Below are 19,630 nucleotides of genomic sequence, written 5' to 3'. Positions count from 1 at the left end.
GGCGGCCCAAGGGTGCAGCAAGGCAGGAAGCGAGAGGGAATTGGAAGCCTGTCAGCAGGGACTTGGATACGTTCTTACATATGTATGTGCTATTTAGTTACTACACTCGGCCCAGGCTGTGTGGCCCGAGACGTGTGCTATGACCAGTCGAGAGACAGCGGGACCTGCGTCAGAGCCGTTGGCTGCGGGGAGGAAAGCAGTCCCGCTACGGGAATTGCAGGCCCTTGGCCGCAGCACCACACGTCCACGCCTACGCCCACGCCCGCCCACGCCCGGCCTGCAAGCTCAACAGCGCCCAAAGCAACAATAAACATCAACACCGCCATATCCCGCCACCCACTCACACACGCTCTCTCGCACCCGTGCCTCGAGCGCCGCTAGGCTGGGATCCCTTGCTCCGCCCAGCAGGATCAACTTGTTGCCGTTTCATCGGCTCCCCTTAACCATAGCGGGGGCTGTAATTACCCACCTCTACGCGCCGAGTCACTGCGAGACGTGACGGTGCCACCCGAAAAGTGTACGTCGGCTTTGCACACACACACTCGCCTGCCACAGAGCCCGAGAGGAGTTAATCGAGCGAGGCCGCTGGGCCGCTGTGCCATCGTCCAACAGCAATCATGTCGTGAGTAGCACCTTCACCGACTCGGGCGAGGAGGGGTCACGCATGGCTAACAAATCTACCGCAGGGGCTCCAACAGCATCAAAGGTGCGCCACACTCCCGCCAAACAACGCAACACACTGCCCCGTGGTCTATGTATCGAGTGTGTGCATTTACTGACAGTGGCACGCTGCAGTTGTGGCCCGCTTCCGCCCCCAGAACAAGGTCGAGATAGCGAGCGGTGGAGAGCCCATTGTTGAGTTCAAATCCGAAGACACATGTACAATCCAAGTGCGCCTCCCCTCCCTCCAAATACCTTACTGGCCCTATGCTGCCCTCTCAACAGCACCTTGCTGACTGCCATGTGCACAGTCGAAAGAGGCCGCGGGGGCCTTCACCTTCGACCGCGTCTTCGACATGAAGTCGCGCCAGGAGGATGTCTTCAACTACTCCATCCGCCCCACTGTCGACGATATTCTTAACGGATACAACGGTACCGTCTTTGCCTACGGACAGACGGGAGCAGGAAAGTCCTACACCATGATGGGAAGCGACATGGACGATGAAGTAGGCAAGGGAGTCATCCCGCGTATCGTCCAGCAGATTTTTGCCAACATCCTCGCCTCGCCGAGCAATATTGAATATACCGTCCGCGTCAGCTACATGGAAATCTACATGGAGCGCATCCGAGATTTGCTCGTTCCCCAAAACGACAACCTGCCAGTACACGAGGAAAAGAGTAGAGGTGTGTACGTCAAGGGTCTGCTTGAAGTATATGTCTCGAGCGAAGAGGAGGTTTACGAGGTTCTGAGGAGGGGTGGCTCCGCACGAGCCGTCTCAGCAACGAACATGAACCAGGAGTCGTCACGATCACACTCTATTTTCGTCATCACAGTCAACCAAAAGAATGTCGAGACGGGTTCACTGAAGAGCGGTCAGCTCTTCCTGGTCGATTTGGCAGGTTCCGAAAAGGTTGGCAAGACGGGCGCAAGCGGACAAACGTTGGAAGAAGCCAAGAAGATCAACAAGAGTTTGAGTGCCCTTGGTATGGTCATCAATTGCTTGACCGACAGCAAGACGCAGCACATTCCCTACCGAGACTCTAAACTCACCCGTATTCTTCAGGAATCGCTAGGTGGTAACTCGCGAACGACCTTGATCATCAACTGCTCTCCAAGTAGTTACAATGACGTCGAAACACTGGGCACGCTCCGGTTCGGTATGCGAGCAAAGACAATCAAGAACAAGGCAAAGGTCAATGCTGAGCTGAGTCCGGCTGAGCTCAAGGCGATGCTCAAGAAGGTCCAAGGCCAAGTCACTACGTTTGAAAGCTACATTGGCCAACTAGAGAGCGAAGTGACACAATGGCGTGGAGGAGAGACGGTACCAAAAGAAAAGTGGATACCGCCGCTCGAGACTAGCACAGTTTCTCACAAGAAGTCGTCCTCGTTGGCACGGCCGGCAACGCCATCGAGAGTGGAATCGACAAGAAACGCAGAAACACCACGTCCGGACTCTAGATTGGATCTGGACCGCGCAGGCACACCGAGCATACCGCTGGACAAGGACGAAAAGGACGACTTCCTGCGAAGAGAGAATGAGTTGCAAGACCAGGTTGCCGAGAGGGAGTCGCAGCTCGCAAAGGTTGAGGATCAGCTCAAAACTGTCAAAGACGAGCTGCAGTACTACAAGGACCGCGATGCCAAGACCAACAAGGACAATGAGCGAATCACCATTGAACTCAACGAGATGAAGATGCAAGTTGAGAAGATCCAATTCGAGGGCAAGGAGGCGCAGATCACCATGGATGGACTCAAGGAGGCCAATGCTGAGCTTACTGCTGAGCTGGATGATGTCAAGCAACAGCTCCTAGACGCAAAGATGAACGCTAAGGAGACGTCTGCTGCCATGGACGAGAAGAAGAGGAAGAAGGCCGAAGCCATGGCGCAGATGATGGCTGGCTTCGATCTTGGTGGTGAGGTCTTTAGCGATAACGAGCGTACCATACGCAAGATTATCGAGCAACTCGACCAGCTTCACGAGATGAGCTCAGCAGGCGAGGCAATCGCACCAGATGCCATTCAAGAATTGCGCGAGAAGATTGTCGAAACTCAAGGCATTGTGCGACAAGCAGAGCTTTCCCTAACTGCACGGAGTGAAGAGGACACCGCACACGCTAAGCGCCGCGAAGCACTCGAGGCACGCTGCGACACTCTGCAAGCTCAGTACGAGGAGCTCCTCGAGGGTAATCTCTCTGAGCAAGACAAGGAAGAGGTCAAGGCGTGCCTTGCTGACGCTTACTCGGCTCGCCAAGAGGGCAACCTCGAACTTGTCGAAACCCTCAAGCAGGACACTGCGCGTCTGGTTGAAGAGGCCAAGAAGCTTCGGGCTGAGAACGAGAGTCTCCAGCAGCGCATCAAGAGCGGCGCTATTGCTAACGGCGTTGCCAACGGCATCAACGGCAAGACTGTGCAGCAGCAAATTGCCGAATTTGACAACATGAAGAAGAGTCTCATGCGTGACCTGCAGAACCGTTGCGAACGGGTAAGTGGGTTGATATCTTGGTAGGAAACAGGATGCTAATAACTCGTTAGGTTGTTGAGCTCGAGATTTCGTTAGACGAGACGCGCGAGCAATATAACAATGTGCTCCGTACATCGAACAATCGCGCACAGCAGAAGAAGATGATGTTCCTCGAGCGCAACCTCGAACAGCTTACTGTTGTTCAGCGCCAGCTTGTTGAGCAGAACAGCTCCCTGAAGAAGGAAGTTGCCATTGCAGAGCGTAAACTCATTGCCCGCAACGAGCGGATACAGTCACTTGAGAACCTTCTCCAAGATTCGCAAGAGAAACTCACAGCAGCGAACCATCGGTATGTTGAGCGTAAGCTTTTGCCAAAAGCATGTGCTAACCTCTTACAGCTTCGAAGCCCAACTCACGGCCGTCAAGGAGCGTCTCGAAGCCGCAAAGGCAGGTTCAACGCGCGGTCTCGGCTCGCCCGCCAACGGCGCCTCCTACGCTGGCTTTGGCGGCGTCGGCTCCCGCATCGCCAAGCCCCTTCGTGGCGGCGGTGGTGCCGTTGCGGACGGCCCCGTGCTCCCAGTCATTGGCAACCTCCAGAAGCAGGACGGCGACAACGGTAGCGATTCAAGCAAGGGCAAGAGGACAAGTTGGTTCTTCAACCAGCGATAGACTTCTGCATGTTGCCTTGATTGATGGATGATTATTGACTGCCCAAGGACTTCAAGATATGAGACTTTTTCGTGGTTTGGCCGGGAGGTGTTTTTGGTGTTGCTACTTTTCATTCTTTGGCATGATGATCGGGATGAGATGGAGGTAGGTGAAAGGGGAGTGGGGATGGTAGGAGGAAAGTGGCTCTGATGTGTGTGTCTCTCTCCTCTAGGAACGTTTTTGTCGCTGCATTTTCATATGGGAAATTATGCAAACGGAATGGGAAATGTTATATGTACGACGTTGAATGCGTCATACGCCTAGGCTACATAGTAAAGGGAGGGAAGTGTCATATTTCTGAACTATCGTTTTCTCATCTTATCGTCTTTTATCTCCTATCTCCTCTCAGCATACCTTACATATAGATTTTTATACTAAATCACATCATTACCTCTCTTCCACCTCACATCCCCCTTTTCACCCCAACCTCTCCACACAAGCCCCCACCGCGACATCCGCCGTCGCCCCATCAAAAAAATCATTAACAAAAACTACTACGCCTTCCCTCTCCCGCACCAACTTCCTCCCCACATCCCCCTTCAACAGTGGCAGAATCTTGGCATCGCACACCGGCTTCGTAGCGAGGATGGGACTCGTACTCACGTTATTATCCAGGACTGTCGCTACGATTACATCTCTGATATTCGTAGCCGTGGCTTGGCACTGAAACAAGGTAACTGGCGCGTTAGCATCGGCTGGCGGGCCATCGCACATGGAATGTAAGCGGGCGAGCATGGAATCACCAGTTAGTGTTGCGTTAGCTTCGTCGTCGTAGTTTGAGTATTGGGGGAGATCGGTGAGTATGATCAGGCGTTTTTGCTCGTTGCGGAGGTCGCGAATGGATTTGTGCTGCATGTCGTCTTGAGTGCCTATGGCGAGGTTTTTGTCAGCCAAAAGGGGAGATAGCGTGTCTGTGAGGTCCGAGGCGTTGGGCCGCGGGCAGGCGTCGGGTACGCCGTCCCATCTGTTATGCACGACGATTATCTCGTCCGGGTGGGCAGCCAGGAAGCGGGTGATGTGGTCGAGTAAGACGCGGTACGGCATTCCGGGGATAGCGCCGTGCTGGAAGTACAGCGTGTCGTCTAGGTCGCTGAGAGAGTGGAGCTGGCGGTGGCATTTTGCAGGGCGAAATTCAAAGTATCGAGCGCCGATTTTGAGGATGGCGTCGAGGGTGTCCTTCTGGGTTATGGCGAGGGCGCGGATGATGTCCGGCGCGATGTGGTTGATGGCTCCATCGCTGACTTTGTTGAGGATGGATAGGGCGCGGGGGAGAGAGCGGCCGAGGACTTCGCGGATGAGGCCTGTGCCGGCGTTTTTGATCAGAGACAGGCTGGACGCCATGTTGTTCATCCCGATGTCGTGGGCGGAGGGTAGGACCATTTTGTGGAAGGGGCGGTTGGCGAGATCAGAGTCCTGGGGGATCTTGTCGCACATCCAGTTTTCGTAGTTGGGCGTTACGGTTACGTAGCATTGATGTTGTTTTGGTAGTTCTGCGAGTCCGGGTCCGGCGTCGTAGAAGCCGTAGGTTATCACGACGTCTTCTGGGAACAGGGCGGGTGTCTGCTCCATGTTGACCATTGTACCGTCTTCGACTTTGCCCGTCATGCTGTTTACTCTGACCCATTGCTTCGTCAGTTCCCGGCCGTCGCGGCGGACTATGAATTCAAAGTTTCCAGTGAATTTAAAACGGGGTAGGTTCGACGACTCGATTTCTAGGTGGTCGAAGAGAAACTCGCGTTGAGCATTTCGCCTGACGCTTTGTTTCGGAACGGTGAATTCAATCTCGACTCCATCGGCTGCAATGTATGCAAAGCATTTGACTCCTTTGGATGGCATCTTGTAGTATCATACGTCCAAGGTCCTGCCGTTGGTTGGGACTATATTGGTGGCAATGCTCGTCCTACGTAGCGACTTGTGTACATCTACGACCAGATCTTCCAGTGGGGTAAGGAATGGCTAATGTCAAGCCTCAACTGGCGCGGCGCCATCGCGGTATTAAAAAAAATCCGGTAGTTAGTCCAACCCATGCTTTCTCAGCCGTCTCAGCCGTCCATATTCCGTGGATTATCGGCGGTGGCTTAGCAGTAGTATTGAGGTGGGGAACTCTGTCCAGCCACGCCAATGGCCTATCACTCTGCCGTCAACATACGCTAGTCGGGCCGGCAAAGTTTCAAGTCTTTTCATCGTCTATCATGGATAGTAACTAGTTTAAGCCATGTTCCTGATTTCGTTTGAGTGTTGTTTGCAGGAGCAACAAAGTCTTAGATACTTCACTCAGGCTCTACTAGTCTTCGAGTCAATGATTTTCGCCACTGGTCCAGCCAGATAAACAACAACCATCAACATATCATCAAGACATTGCATGTCTCTCCAAAATACCAACCTCTCATCTTTCCTGTCCATGGTTCATTCTTGTTCTCCAGCTACCCAAAAGCCGGTGAAAGAGCATACCCCACAACCAGCTCTTCTCCTTGCTTGAAACAGCTCCATAGGTTTCCCACGCCCTCATCCAGCCCAGGACTAAACACACTTCCCACGTAGCAAAATACGCTCTCATGCTCTTTCACACCCAGTCTCTTGCGCAGAAAACGGACTATGGTTGCAAAATTCTGATTGGTGCTGAGTTTGAAGATACGCTGAGTGAGATGCGGGGCTGAGCCTATGGGTTGGAGGCGGATAGTTACTGCAGATGAATGATTTAGCCCAAGGCACATCAAATGGTTGAAAAAGCAATGTTATGTGGTAGGATAAATTCGGACAGCAACACATGTCAAACACGTGGAAGAGTGTAATGAGCTAGGCTGTACCTTTCTGAACATTGAGATTTCCGGCCGTTTCAAGTGCTTTGGATGCATCCTTCGGAAGGCTGCTTAAGACGACAGAAGCTGCCATGCTCAGTGGCGCTTCCGTCGTGTCATCTTCTTCTGGTATCCTTTCTTTGGGTGATTCGGACATGATGTAAATCAGGTGAAAGTTTGCCTCGGTGAGAAGGCGACAAGGCCTCCAGAAACCAAGAAATGGGAGTTGTCGACGAGGAAAAGCAACAGTGTAACGAGGGGGCCCAAGTGATGCGCTGACTGACACACGGCTAAGAGAGCGTAGGTGAAGGTAAGAGCGATGGTCAGGTGGAAGGTATGAACGTCGACTTGACCAATCAGCGCCCCACCACCTAGACTGCATCCCTACAATAAACCAGCAGAAGCAACAAAATACGATATCACTTTCATATTGATATCTAGTAGTCTACATATCTGAAACAATAGTGATAAAAACATAAGCTCCGGTATTGTGATAATCAGCCCGTTCATCCGTCATCAAATCCTCTCTTAGTATGACAATGTCCTTCAAACCACCATGGGTACCAACGCCTATTTTCAAGCACACACGCACGTGCGCACACCACCAACCAACCGGTTTGCAATCGCAATGACCAGCAAAAAGGACTACAGGGCCATGATGCAATAGGTATATACAAAGGAACGCGTGTATCGTTAGCGACCAGGGATCGGAGATCGTGGCCTATACTGAGCAAGGAAATGAGCAGGTTGTGCTAGGTCGCCAAAATGGGAGGGTAAAAGCTGCGCCAGAAATGCTATGAAGAAGGGGTATTTGCTCGCAGTTTTCACCTGCGAGCCTCAAGGTGAGAATTGTAAAGGGGGAAAAGTGACCTTTTCGTGGGTATTAGTGGAATCATCCATTACGCCGTGATAGATGCAAGGGGTGACCGTGTATTCTGCATGAGCCACGAGGCTCACCGACGGTCAAGTTGGGCGAGTAGCTGGTCGAGCTCAACCCAGTTGTCAATGTTTGCCGCGAATTTGCGGTGCTTGCGGGAGACGATGTGCTGTATGCTGTTAGCAACTTGCCCCAAGGGCGATGATCATGAGTCGTACCTCATCGAAGTCATTGAACTTCTCCCTGCAGTTCTCGCAGTAACCCGGCTTTAACTCCTTCTCGACATTCTTGCGTCTGCGGAGAGCTGCAGCTTTACGAGCTTGTCTCTCTTCATCTCCATCATCATGCATTCGGCCGAGGGTTTCTTGGGCTTTGCGCTTGGCTGCTCGCATGGGTTGAGAGTGTTCTTGGCTAAGCGCGGTCCTGACATCATTGGTTACGGACGAATGGCCACTATTCGTATTCGCCGAGGGCATGCTGTTCTTTTCAAGGACCTTTCGTTTCAGCTGGTTGACTTCCTTGCTGTTGCCGGCCCGAGGAGCAGCAGCGGTGGAGGAAATCATCTGGGAGCGGATGGCAGACGTGACGTTGGACTGTTGCAATCCAGATGCGACAGGCTCACCAGCAATGCAACGGGGCATTGCTCGGATGCTAGCCTGGGCGCTGCCAAACATGGGTGGCTGGCCATCGGTTGTGCTACAGCGCTTGAGGGGGAGGGCCTTTGGTGGGTCAAGTGGTTTTGCGTCATCGGTCTCTTCCTTTGTGATGATAGCGGGGGCACTAGGACGGCGGGCGAGGTTGTTGTTCTCAACAAGGGCGTTCTTCTCTTCCATAGCAGAGACGGCACGCGTGCGTGGGGCTGCTGCCGATTGTCTACGACGCGCTTCCTGCTCTTCCTGCTGTCTGCGGCCGAAATGGGGATCCTCCACAAACGGACACTTGCCGTTACCTGAGGCGCGGAACTGCGGCCACTTCCCCTTCTCTTTCTCGACCTTTTGATATTCTCGGATCATGACTGGTCGCGTAACCTCATCCATATCATGGACGTAGACATAGTATCCACGAAGTGGAATCATGTCTTGCGAAGCCATGACGTAGTCGCGATCCAACTTTTCATTTTGCAGTAACCTTTGTAGATCAGCAGGACGGCCCTTGTGCTGCGTGGTCGTGCTCTGACGCGTGGGGTGGCTGGATACATCTTCACCAGTCTCCTTGTTGAACATGGTATCAATCATTCGCTGCACCTTGTCGACAGACCATATCTTCATTCCCAGGCTCTTGGCCTTGTACAGGATATCACCACGGTCCGACTTTTCAAGGGCAGCATCGAACACTGACTTCTTGTTTTCAAGCTGGGCGGGATTGACGGTTCCTTTGTGGGCCGAGGAGCTACCGTCAATGTCGACGGGAATAGGGCGCGTAGTGATTACATGGGTGACTTCTCGAGAGAAAAACTTGACCTCGCGCTGTATAGTGTTAGCAATGGGAACGTTATGGTAGGGTGAGTACGCGTACCGAGCCGAGAATGCGGGCTCTGCTCATAAGCTTGTCTTTTTGCGGATCCGAGACGCTGTCAAAGTAAAAGGCAAACTGCGGAAAGAGCTTGCGGTAATGGCGCTGCCATTGCCGAATGGTCTCCAAGTCCTGGGCGGCTCGCTGTGCGGCCTGCTTGGTAGGGGCCTTTGTCTCTCGTGCGGCCTCGAGCTTCCGGGTCAAGGCGGTTGGTTGGGCCCCACTACGACGCACAAGGCCGTGACGACGAGCCTCGGCATCGTCGACCTCGATCATCTGCTTCTTGGGCGGTGGTTGGCCATAGGTTCCATCACGCTGCTCGCTGGCGTAGGAGCGCTGGCGCTTTCCTCCGGTAGCTGGGGCGCGCATTGGGGAGTTTGTTGCATTTTGAATATTGGCGAGAGGGACGCGACGGTTCGACATGACTGTAAGAACCTGCGGCGAGGGAGGAACAGCCACTGCTGCCATGCGTAGTTCGCTATTAACAGCAGTGGGTTGGTGTGGTTGAGTAGTGGTACAAGATAGGCTGACGGGAGGGGCAGGTGAGCGTGTGATGGTGGTGGCAGCTCACGACGCGACGAAACAGGCACGTCAGTAGGGTTTTCAGCAGCGCGTAGCAGCCATGTCGGTATGGTAGAGTGAGCGAGAGACCAGGAGGGAGCTGTACAGGAGCGGATTGAGCGAAGGAGAAGCGCGTCTGCAGGCCAGGGTCTGCGTTCTTTGACCAAGGAAAGAGAGAGTTTGTTGTGGAGGCTGGTATGATGATGGATACTCGCTGGGTGCTAAGCCGCATCCGGTACTAGCCCCCAGGTGTCGCGCGAACCACGCAAATAATCTGCCTGGCAACCAAACAACCGAACCCTTGCTGTCAACATCGTCCATGCACGACATGCTGCTGCGAACACACTAGCCTTCCGCCACCCTCATCCTGTCTGTTTCTCCAAACACCTACTCTCGACGATGCTATTGGCACGCGTCTCTACAGGGCTTCTTCCTGCTAATCAAACCACAACACCCCTTTCCCGTAGCCTGAGTCTTCATCAAACATGTGTTAGGGGCCTCGTTGACAACCCCTCTTGGCGTCGGCCCTTTGTTTAGCCAGCATCTGCCTTCATGGCCACTGTTTCCCCCCCGTGTTCGATACACTAACGGCTGCTCGCCCTCATCGTTCGTGGCCCCCGAGTCTGTGAACTGGATCTCCACTACCCGGTTGCCGTCGTGGTCACCGTCATCCCATGGCTCAGGTGGTGATCTGACCTATCCGATAAACTATCCGGAAAAAGGAAACGCTGCTGTTATATAACCCCCGGCGTTAGCCCAGCCTAGGGAGGTTTCTATGTTACTTATTCTGCCCTCGCCATTGGAAATGAATGGCTAATTGATGCGTATCCATGGACATGTCCCCAATTACAGCTCATAAAACATGCATCGGACACATGCACCCAGCAAATTACCCCTTTGAAGGCATTTCTTCTTTCCAAAATTCACTACACTGATGTCATCACTCCATCTCAGGAGCGAGCCAGGCCCCATGCCTCAAGCATTGATCGAGTCCTCTTGAACTCTTGTCGTCACCTCGATTTCGGTGTCAACTTTCCTTTCTACTTAATTCACAACGGTCGAAATTTCCTTATGCACTGCATAGTCCGTGCTGACCATGTCGTCATCTCCGTTAAATGCGACTCTTGAGTAGGCTGCCGGTCAAATCGAGACACGAAATTATATACGGGTCATGGACATTTCCCTATATGGCCTTGCAGATGCTGTATGCAAGTATTGCGAATACCTCCAGGAACTCATCCACGAGGTCAATCCCACTTGTGTCAGCGCATGACCAGAACAATATGAAGAAGGAACATGACAATAGCTTATACTCAGAGTCGCGGTTGCATTGAGGTGGTCTGACTCGAACGATTGTTGAGCCTATTAACATATCCAAGGTATGTACAACATCAACCTTCCAACCCCAACGCCACCGAGCCCACCGACGATGGCATCGCAAACAACGACATATCGTTCCCATCACTACCGACGTATATATATAAAAAAGGCAACTGGCATGTTGATCCCGCACCGAAGACGGCTTGGAAGGTGACGCGCTCACACATTCGCTTTTGAGGTTACGATGGAATGCTGCACACGACTACCATATCACTAGGCGCGGGATCGACATACGGATGACAAAGAGCGGAAATATGCACGTCTTCACCACGAACTTAATCCTGGAAGATCCAGGATAGATCTCCGTGCAGTCTCCTTAGTTGCACACACGAGGAAGGCTATTTGAGAAGCAAAATACGACTTTGGTCGCTTACATAGACACAGCTAATCAATACTGTTGCTAAATTTAGTAGGCGCTTAGCTTGTAGTCACGTGTAAGCGGGGTCGTGGTTCTATATTAATATAGACTCTAATTACATATGAAAAACACTCGATAAGTACTATGCTATATTTCATCTAGAATTCCTGATCTTGACTAACATACAGCAATCTCTTTCTTACCTAAACAAGAAGAATCTAGTATAGTATGCCTGCAACTAGCGATTCTGCGAGACTCCGCTCTCTTTACCCATCTCCTAGTATGTTATCATATTCAATTAACGTTTCCCTTCACTTATCTCTGTAGAAAACGTACAGCAGAGCCTACTCAAACGCCTATACCCTAATGGGATCCCACGTTCAACGATAGAGCAATTCCACAAATACAGCACTATAGATACGCCTCAACAATGTATGTAGAGCCGTGCGTTCTTTTGCTATTATTCTTATGCTCACACTAGCTAGGTTGGCATATAGCCTCTACCGAGAGTCTTCTTAAAGAATTATGCCCTTGGGATAGTAAATGCGTAAGCATAGCTACACCAGTTCTACACCAAGTTCTACTACATCATAGTGTGTGGCCGTTTAAGCCGGATAAGACTACTACTCTCACGCTAGAAGGCCTTGCAGTTGCCATAGCGTTGATAATAGGAGGGGATCAACCTTACATTTCTTTAGAAGAGCGGCGTACAAACTACGCAATCCGCGAACGACCCCGCAACTGCCTAGACAGATACAGGCTTCTCTTTCAAAGCCTCTGTAGCAGTAGCATCTGGGAAGAAATGTCTACCAACAATCACAGAGAAGAGAGTGACGACGAGGATCTGGTTGCCGTACTGTATAACACCATGCCACAGCCCCAGAAACAGAGCAGACAACGCTTTCTTCCAGTGGCTGCAATGCTTCCTAGCTCATACTCCCATAGGCTTACTGGAAGAGTACGTGTTCAAGCTGTCGAAGCATTAGTAGAGTTACTTTCGGCTATAGCTATCGGAGACCAGAGAGATAGCAAGATTATCAAGATACATGGTGAGACAGACAATATAATCAGATCTATTACGGAATGGCTCTCAATGTTAGAGACTGGTCTGGACTGGAAACAGTTTTGTACGCTTATAGAGATGTCTACGGTAACTCAGTCTCATCTTTTAACTTACAATGTTATACTAATATATCTTTATAGCCTTTCCTACTTGCCCAGCTAGCTAATACCATATGGCGTTGTTTCCCAGACCACCAATGTGGCAGTCCGGATTTTCAGCGTTTTGGGATGATACCACCAGCGGTAAGATGTTCTATTTTGTATTCATTCACTTACTTAGGAAGCTAAGACCTATAGGTTGCAACGACGATATCTCGGCGGAAAGATAACTCCCTCAGTCTCCACCATCTCACACAGCTTAGCTTAGTAGCACCTGACTTGATTCTGACCAAGCTAGTGCTGCTTGCTCATGGTACCCCTACAGAGCTATCCTGCCAAACTATATGGAGATTGATCACAGAACGGTCTGCTGGTCGACTCTTATATATCCATGGCACTACAGAGCACGGGCCTTTAGATCTTGTTCTCTGCCTCTATCCATCTTGTCTGCTCAAAGATGATAGAGTAGCTAGCGATCCGTTCGTAGATGTACTTTTGCCACTCGGAGCGTATACAGACTGTCTTGTTCAGTTCTACCCTACCCACAGGGTATTAAAAGGGAGCTTTACCCAAGCTAGGATAGACTATCAATCTATCGGCGCGCTCTCAGTACACCTAGGAGGTACCTCAATTTGGTTTGATGACGGGTTGGAGAAGGGTGTCATGTATACCAGTAATACTCCTGTACTCTCCTTTACATCTACAATAGTAGAGATTTGGGGTAAAAGTGAGTTATTCTAATAATATTTCTTCAGGCTGTTATTCTACTTTTTATCCTCTATAATATGGCATACCTACCAGATTCTGTATATACACCACCATACTCTGCTATATTGTATAGTGTAGTATTTCCTGCTTTACCTTACATTGACGCTTCCTACGGTGCCCTGCACTAGTAGGCTCCGCCGTGCCTCATATCAGCGTTGCCCGCTACGTACTACTTGATGCCACAATTAGACCCTGGATATGACATATGCCAAGACTATGCTATACGAGAATGCAAAGATCTCAGCACGTGAAGGGGTGCGAAGATAAGGAGGCGGAAAAGATCGGGTAAAAACGCACATGTGATACCGCGCATCCACAGTTAGTCGCGCACGTTGTCAGGTGGTACATAGCAAGTAGGGGGAAAAGACAAAATAACAAGAAGAGCCAAAGGTTCAGTTAAACTTTACGAGGTTAAAGGCCCAGACATGTGACGAGAGTGTAAAAAGAGAAGGATGATCGAACGTTGCACACACGTTCTCGCCCGATCCAGCTCATTGGTGGTCGGAGGGCTCGGCTATCAGGGGTGGAAAACCCCTGGAAGGTGGCGCTGCTTCAACGGCGGCGCGCGCTCAACACTTTCACATGCAAGCCGTCCTCGCCAGCCTTGGGATTTAGATTTTGACAGATTTGGCATAATGCAGTCTCAGCGAAACAAGGACGGCCGTTGTGCAGCCGCGAAAACTCAAAATGACCTCTGCAATTCCTCACAAACATCCTCGCGCATCCTTTTGCTTGTCTGTTGTTCTCGCTCATCCGCCGTTAATCGTGGGTGAAGCATCGCGTTCTGATAGTGTAGGGAGCGTCTATTAGCGGGGCGGTGGTACGACAAAATGCTCCTGACCGAATCGACAGAACCATCTGCGACTACTTTCAACTCGGTGTCTCCTGCCCAGATCAAAGACAGCAGCTTTCGGCCCAGCATGCTTTACAACGTACTTCCCACCATGGTGTCGAGTCGCCTACCCACGATACCTTCGCTCCGCCAGTCTCTTGGCGATGTACGGAGTCGAGCCTATTACAATAAATCCGATACCGTGATAGAGTTACCGCAGCCTGTGACGCCGCCACCGGGATACTCTACCATGCCTCCAAGCGAAACCGTTTCACCACACAAACTTTTTGCTGCTTTGGGTGAGGCAGAAGTCGATTTTGCGGACGATGTGTCTGAAGGCCAAGCTTCTTCAAGGGCCATGCCTCTGGTGGTTCCTGGTGCTCAAGAAACGCGTTCTGGCGTCAGATGGAGATATGCTGGCTTAGGTATGATGAAGACGGTGCTTTAGGAGAAACGTTGTTGCTTACACTATATCTAGGCATAAGTCTACTGCAACAGGCATCTCGAGAGTCAAACGCATCGTCTGGTGGCTTGGACGAGGCGTCTGCAACACTCATTCGACAACTATACATACATGGCATCACCTATCTGCTTCGAGGACTCCCAGAGAATCTCACACCAGACGAAAGGCTGAGTCTACAGGCCGCCCTTCCCCAGGTTCTTGTAGAATCAGTCAGTGATTCAAACACAGGCGCGCTTGTACGTGCCACGCCACAGAGCTCCGACCCTGCACAAAGACCACCACAGAATCCTACTATCATACACCGCATAACGGCAGCGTTTGTACTGCAGACGTTTCTCTTCCTGCAGTTTCTGCTGCCGTACATTCGGCTCTTCCTTTCGCATGCGTATCGATTTGAGAAGAAGCACCGAGTCACACAGCGAATTATCAACACGAGTGTAGCAACTGCCGATGAACTTGGCCAGAAGGCGCTCAGATTCTCGCAGGTTGTATGTCAGATGAACGATGGCATGGTTATCCAGACCTTTAACGATTTGACCATGTGGTGGATAACTGGTGTGACGGGAGGGGTGCAACAAGGCCTCGCCGAGGGTCTCCGAACTATGAAAGCGGTGGAAGGGCAGCGACGTGGGGAGGTAGAAGAGGAGAAATAGAGGGGATGTTTTTTTCTTATTGGCATTGGGGGCGGTGTTTGAGCATTTTCACGGTTGCATAGACGCATGGCTTTATGAATGGTAACACTCGTGTTTACTTTTGGATTATTCTGCAATATTGTTTTGCTGCGTTGGACCCTGAATGATGGATGTGATTCTGGTGGAGAGGAAGGGCCTTATCTTATCGGTGCGGGCGGCGGGCTTTCTACTAGTATGTGGATTGTGCACGTACCCCATCGAAAAAGTGAATGGCAAAGTTTCTGGCAACTCGACTGCCGCACATTTCTCTCTTGTGCCCACCCGCTTTGTTCATTGAGGCGCACGAAAAAAAATACTCGCATTCTTTTTTGTCGCATACTTTCTAGATACCCCTTTCATTTCTTCGGACTGCGTGCCGTCCCCTCCCCCACATCATGTTCGGCGCAGTAAGAAGATGCCCAGCGACCCTCTCGAGGAGTCTGGCGGCAATCTCAACCAGGACACTTCGCACACCTCTCACTCAGACTTCCGGCCTTCTTAGGATACCGCTGCAGTCGTCGCGCCTTGCGAACGGTGCCATTGCCGGCTTCCATCACAGCGCAAAGTGGCAACAGATTGCGGCACAAGAGGCGGAACAGAGTGAAGAACATAATGAAACTGTCACAGAGTTCCAGGATCTCGCCACTCGAGGACTCGTCCACCCCAATATCATAAACACCATCACCAAACAGATGAAACTCAAGACCATGACGGACGTGCAGAGCAGGACCATCAATGAGGCGTTGAGCGGGGTGGATATGTAAGAATCTTTGCTTTGTTCATTGCGAATGTTATACTAACGCACCACAGCATTGCACAGGCAAAGACTGGTACCGGTAAAACACTCGGTTTCCTCATTCCCGTCATCCAGCGAATCATCCAAAATGACCCCAAGCTCGGCGAGAAGGCCAAAGGCTACAAACGCGCCAAACCCGACGACATCAGGGCCATTGTCATCTCTCCTACCCGCGAGCTTGCCGAACAAATTGCAGTCGAGGCTAAGAAGGTAGTCTCTGGCACTGGCATTGTCGTCCAAGTTGCAGTCGGAGGTACACAGAAAAGGGCCATGCTTCTGAAGACGCAGCGTGAAGGATGTCATCTCATGATTGCGACGCCAGGACGACTATACGACATTCTGTCTGACGAGTACTCTGGCATTGCTGCACCCCGTTTGAATGCGCTGGTCATGGATGAGGCAGATCGCCTGCTTGACGATGGTTTCCAAAAGGAGATTGACGACATCAAGACGCTTCTTCCCGACCCCGCAGAGGTCGAGCGCCAAAATCTCATGTTCTCTGCTACGATTCCCCGCGATGTTGTCAACCTGGTTCGTCAGACGATGCGTCCTGGCTTCCACTTCGCCAAGTGCGTCAGTGAAGATGAGGAGCCCACACACGAGCGCGTTCCTCAAAAGATGGTCATGGTGGCTGGCTTTGAGAACAACATTCCTGCTCTTTATGAACTGGTTCTCAAGGAGCACCAGAAGTTCCAGGCCAATGGTGGCCGCCCATTTAAGGCCATTATCTACTTCAACAGCACTGCTGAAGTCACGCTCGCGTCATCAGTATTCTACAAGCTCAGCGGCGGCTTCAAGCGCAACACCCCTCTATCCGGCCTCCGTGGATTTGAAATCCACTCCAAGCTCTCTCAAGCGCAGCGAACAAGGGCCGCTGACGACTTCCGCTTCGCCAAGTCTGGCATTCTCTTCTCGTCTGACGTAACCGCACGTGGTATGGACTTCCCAGAAGTCACGCACGTCATTCAAATGGGTCTCCCTCGCGAACGCGATTCGTACATTCACCGTCTGGGTCGTACCGGTCGTGCTGGCAAGGAGGGCGAGGGATGGATCATCCTGACTCCCTTTGAGAAGCAAGAAGTCCGCCGTCGTCTCCGTGACCTGCCTCTTGTCGACGCAACGCACGAACTCGAGACTGCCACCATTGACATGAGCCAGCCTGTTGAGGTCCCGGAGAACGTTGGCAAGATTCTATCTGACTGCGTCGAGGCGCACAAGAAGGTCTACCCCGACCATCTCGATGCCGCGTTCCGTGGTCTGTTTGGAAGCTACCAATGGTATGGCGATAAGCGGAGCCTGATTGAGGGTGCCAACCGTTTGGCAGAGTTTGGATGGGGTATGGAGACTCCGCCTCCACCACCATCTTTTGTCATGTCTGGCCAGAGGCGATCTGGTGGCAGTGGCGGCCGTAGCGGCGGATTTGGAGGTGGGTCTGGAAGTGGCTTTGGCGACCGACGAAGCGGAGGAGGTTTTGGCGGTGACCGAAGGAGTGGAGGATTCGGAGGTGATAGGAGAGGTGGAGGCGGCTTCGGTGGCGAGAGGAGAAGCGGTGGCTTTGGTGGTGACCGAAAAGGCGGCGATAGCTTTGGTGAGCGAAGAGGTGGAGGTGGTTTTGGGGGAGACCGTAGGGGTGGAAGCGGCTTCGGAGGGGACAGGAGAGGAGGAGGTGGCTTTGGAGGTGACAGGAGAGGAGGTGGTGGTTTCGGCGACCGCCCCAGAAGGGAACCTCGACTCGACTTTTAAAGGGGGGGAAAGGGAAGAGAAAAGGGAAGTTTCTCTGAGTTTGGTCTCTTCCTCATGAAGTAACGGTCACGCCTCTCTTTCTTTGGGGGGGTTTCTTTCTGTCATCATCATTGTATTATATATTGTATACCCCCTCCTTACCAAAAAGTCTTTTTCTTCTCTTCTTCATCATGTATTTTACGATCACTTGCAGAATGCATAGGGCATGATTTGAATGAGGAACCAAAAAAAGAGTAAATATCATGTATTGGTTCACATAATGAAATTGAAAAAAGTGGACTTGTAACATCACCATCGTCCCTGCCCATCTCTCCTCCCCCTTTCTATACCCAAATAAAAGAAAAGAAAAGACATACTCATAAATTCTCAAATCACAGCAAATCCACCTTCTCCCTCTCATCCTCCACCACCCTCTCAAACTCGTCAAACTCCTCCTGCGCCATGGGATACGTATGCTTCTCCTCGGGATACACCCTCTTCTTAACCTCATCCCTATACCGCTCGAGCGCCCCCAGCGCCTCCCCCCAAACATTGCCGTATTGTTTTACGAACTTGGGCAGGAAGCGTCCTGGCGGAAAGTTACCCAGCATATCAACTTGCACGAGGACCTGCCCAGAACACGCATTGCCAGCTCCAATCCCAATCGTCGGGATGCGCAGCTGTCGCGTGACGAGGTCAGCTACTTGCGCGGGTACAGCTTCAAGTACGACTGCAAATGCGCCGGCATCTTGGACTGCCAGTGCATCTGCCAGGAGGGTAAGCGCAGAAGCTGTGGTTTTGCCCTGGACGCGAAAGCCGCCTAGTGCGTTTTGGCGCTGGGGGGTTAGACCGATGTGAGCGAGGACGGGGATACCAGCTTGAGTTATTTTAGAAATGGTAGGCGCCATTTCGGCGCCGCCTTCTAGTTTTACGGATTTGACGCGGCCGGTTTTGATCATTGTGATTGCGGATTGGAGGGCTTGGGTGGGGGAAATTTCGTAGGTGCCCATGGGGAGGTCGCCGACCTGAGCGATTTCGCATGTTAGTCAGTTGTTATATGGGAGGAGAGGATTTTTTTGGGGAGGGAGGGGAAGAAGTACAGTAAAGGCGGATTTTGTGGCGCGCGCGACGGATTTACAATGCAGAAGCATTTCTTCCATTAGGACTTCACTTGTGTCTTCCATGCCCAGGGCGACCATGGCGAGACTGTCGCCCACGAGTATCATGTCCATGCCGGCGTGGTCGGCGACATGTGCGCTGGGGAAGTCATGGGCTGTGACCATGGTGATTGGCTCGCCCTTGCGGTAGAGTGCCTGCAGGGTATTGAGGGTGACGGGTTTGCGTGTGTTTGTGGGTGGTGTGCCCAGCGGGGAATGCGAACTCCATCGTGCTTGTGTGGCGGACAGTGTGATGCGCGGTATTGTTAAGGGTGAGGAAGGCCGTGGTGTAAGTTGCGAAGACACTCGTAATGTCTTGGATAGCGCACGCGACATCATGGCGGCACCGGCAAGGCTACAGCGACGGGGGTGGTATTTTCTAAAGGGAAGAAAATGTGTCGCGGCGGCTGAGAGAATAAGGAGGCAGGGTGGTCAGCCATGATTTAGTGCGACGAGCGTTCTCTTATGCTTTGGGACATTGTGATGATATCTTCAGCGAAGTTCTGAGCAGACGTTGTTTAGAATGAACCGAGGATCATCGTTGGCCGAGACGGACAGGGGGGCGTGGTTGGTTCCTTTCTGGCCAGACAGGTATGTAATCGCTGTAATTCCCCGAGTTGAATGCCGAATACTTGGGCTCTCAACAGTCTTCAGCAGTTGATTTCTTGATGTTTTCCCTCACTCTTCTGTTTTGCAGCACATGTCCTTGGTGGGGTCGTCGTTGTCGTCGTCGTCGGACAAGCG

The 19,630-nt window shown here is 51.8% G+C and overlaps 8 protein-coding genes across 8 annotated transcripts; 4 read left to right on the top strand and 4 right to left on the bottom strand.

Moving 5' to 3' along the window:
* The first annotated feature begins 274 nt into the window (after positions 1-274).
* Positions 275-4,380, top strand: COCSADRAFT_108662 (uncharacterized protein). Its single transcript, XM_007698226.1, has 6 exons — positions 275-622; positions 687-706; positions 796-890; positions 972-3,143; positions 3,194-3,471; positions 3,521-4,380. Exons 1-6 carry the CDS (start codon positions 618-620, stop codon positions 3,789-3,791), a joined length of 2,841 nt encoding a protein of 946 aa, XP_007696416.1. The 5' UTR covers positions 275-617; the 3' UTR covers positions 3,792-4,380.
* COCSADRAFT_271368 (uncharacterized protein) lies at positions 4,035-5,959 on the bottom strand. Its single transcript, XM_007697761.1, has one exon. It carries the CDS (start codon positions 5,664-5,666, stop codon positions 4,248-4,250), a length of 1,419 nt encoding a protein of 472 aa, XP_007695951.1. The 5' UTR covers positions 5,667-5,959; the 3' UTR covers positions 4,035-4,247.
* Positions 5,960-6,253: 294 nt separating this feature from the next.
* COCSADRAFT_79526 (uncharacterized protein) lies at positions 6,254-6,722 on the bottom strand (the record flags this gene model as incomplete). Its single annotated transcript, XM_007697760.1, has 2 exons — positions 6,254-6,513; positions 6,638-6,722. The coding sequence occupies 2 exons, from the start codon at positions 6,720-6,722 to the stop codon at positions 6,254-6,256; spliced, it is 345 nt and encodes a 114-aa protein (XP_007695950.1).
* Positions 6,723-7,581: 859 nt separating this feature from the next.
* On the bottom strand, positions 7,582-9,440 carry COCSADRAFT_156746 (uncharacterized protein; the record flags this gene model as incomplete). The annotated part of the gene is made up of 3 exons (XM_007697759.1): positions 7,582-7,674; positions 7,724-8,971; positions 9,021-9,440. The coding sequence occupies 3 exons, from the start codon at positions 9,438-9,440 to the stop codon at positions 7,582-7,584; spliced, it is 1,761 nt and encodes a 586-aa protein (XP_007695949.1).
* Positions 9,441-11,390: 1,950 nt separating this feature from the next.
* Positions 11,391-13,338, top strand: COCSADRAFT_33241 (uncharacterized protein). Its single transcript, XM_007697299.1, has 5 exons — positions 11,391-11,596; positions 11,644-11,748; positions 11,802-12,466; positions 12,520-12,621; positions 12,676-13,338. The coding sequence occupies exons 1-5, from the start codon at positions 11,545-11,547 to the stop codon at positions 13,216-13,218; spliced, it is 1,467 nt and encodes a 488-aa protein (XP_007695489.1). The 5' UTR covers positions 11,391-11,544; the 3' UTR covers positions 13,219-13,338.
* A 553-nt stretch (positions 13,339-13,891) lies between these two features.
* Positions 13,892-15,394, top strand: COCSADRAFT_108651 (uncharacterized protein). The gene is made up of 2 exons (XM_007697758.1): positions 13,892-14,502; positions 14,556-15,394. The coding sequence occupies exons 1-2, from the start codon at positions 14,076-14,078 to the stop codon at positions 15,191-15,193; spliced, it is 1,065 nt and encodes a 354-aa protein (XP_007695948.1). The 5' UTR covers positions 13,892-14,075; the 3' UTR covers positions 15,194-15,394.
* A 55-nt stretch (positions 15,395-15,449) lies between these two features.
* COCSADRAFT_133875 (uncharacterized protein) lies at positions 15,450-18,030 on the top strand. The gene is made up of 2 exons (XM_007697757.1): positions 15,450-15,971; positions 16,022-18,030. The coding sequence occupies exons 1-2, from the start codon at positions 15,607-15,609 to the stop codon at positions 17,748-17,750; spliced, it is 2,094 nt and encodes a 697-aa protein (XP_007695947.1). The 5' UTR covers positions 15,450-15,606; the 3' UTR covers positions 17,751-18,030.
* COCSADRAFT_271313 (uncharacterized protein) lies at positions 17,984-19,375 on the bottom strand. The gene is made up of 2 exons (XM_007697756.1): positions 18,830-19,375; positions 17,984-18,754 (listed from the first exon to the last, which is right to left on the bottom strand). The coding sequence occupies exons 1-2, from the start codon at positions 19,223-19,225 to the stop codon at positions 18,122-18,124; spliced, it is 1,029 nt and encodes a 342-aa protein (XP_007695946.1). The 5' UTR covers positions 19,226-19,375; the 3' UTR covers positions 17,984-18,121.
* Positions 19,376-19,630: the final 255 nt, after the last annotated feature.

Source organism: Bipolaris sorokiniana, assembly GCF_000338995.1.
Source record: "Bipolaris sorokiniana ND90Pr unplaced genomic scaffold COCSAscaffold_2, whole genome shotgun sequence".
NCBI classification, from domain to species: domain Eukaryota; kingdom Fungi; phylum Ascomycota; class Dothideomycetes; order Pleosporales; family Pleosporaceae; genus Bipolaris; species Bipolaris sorokiniana.
This window is presented reverse-complemented; position numbering and strand designations above follow the sequence as displayed.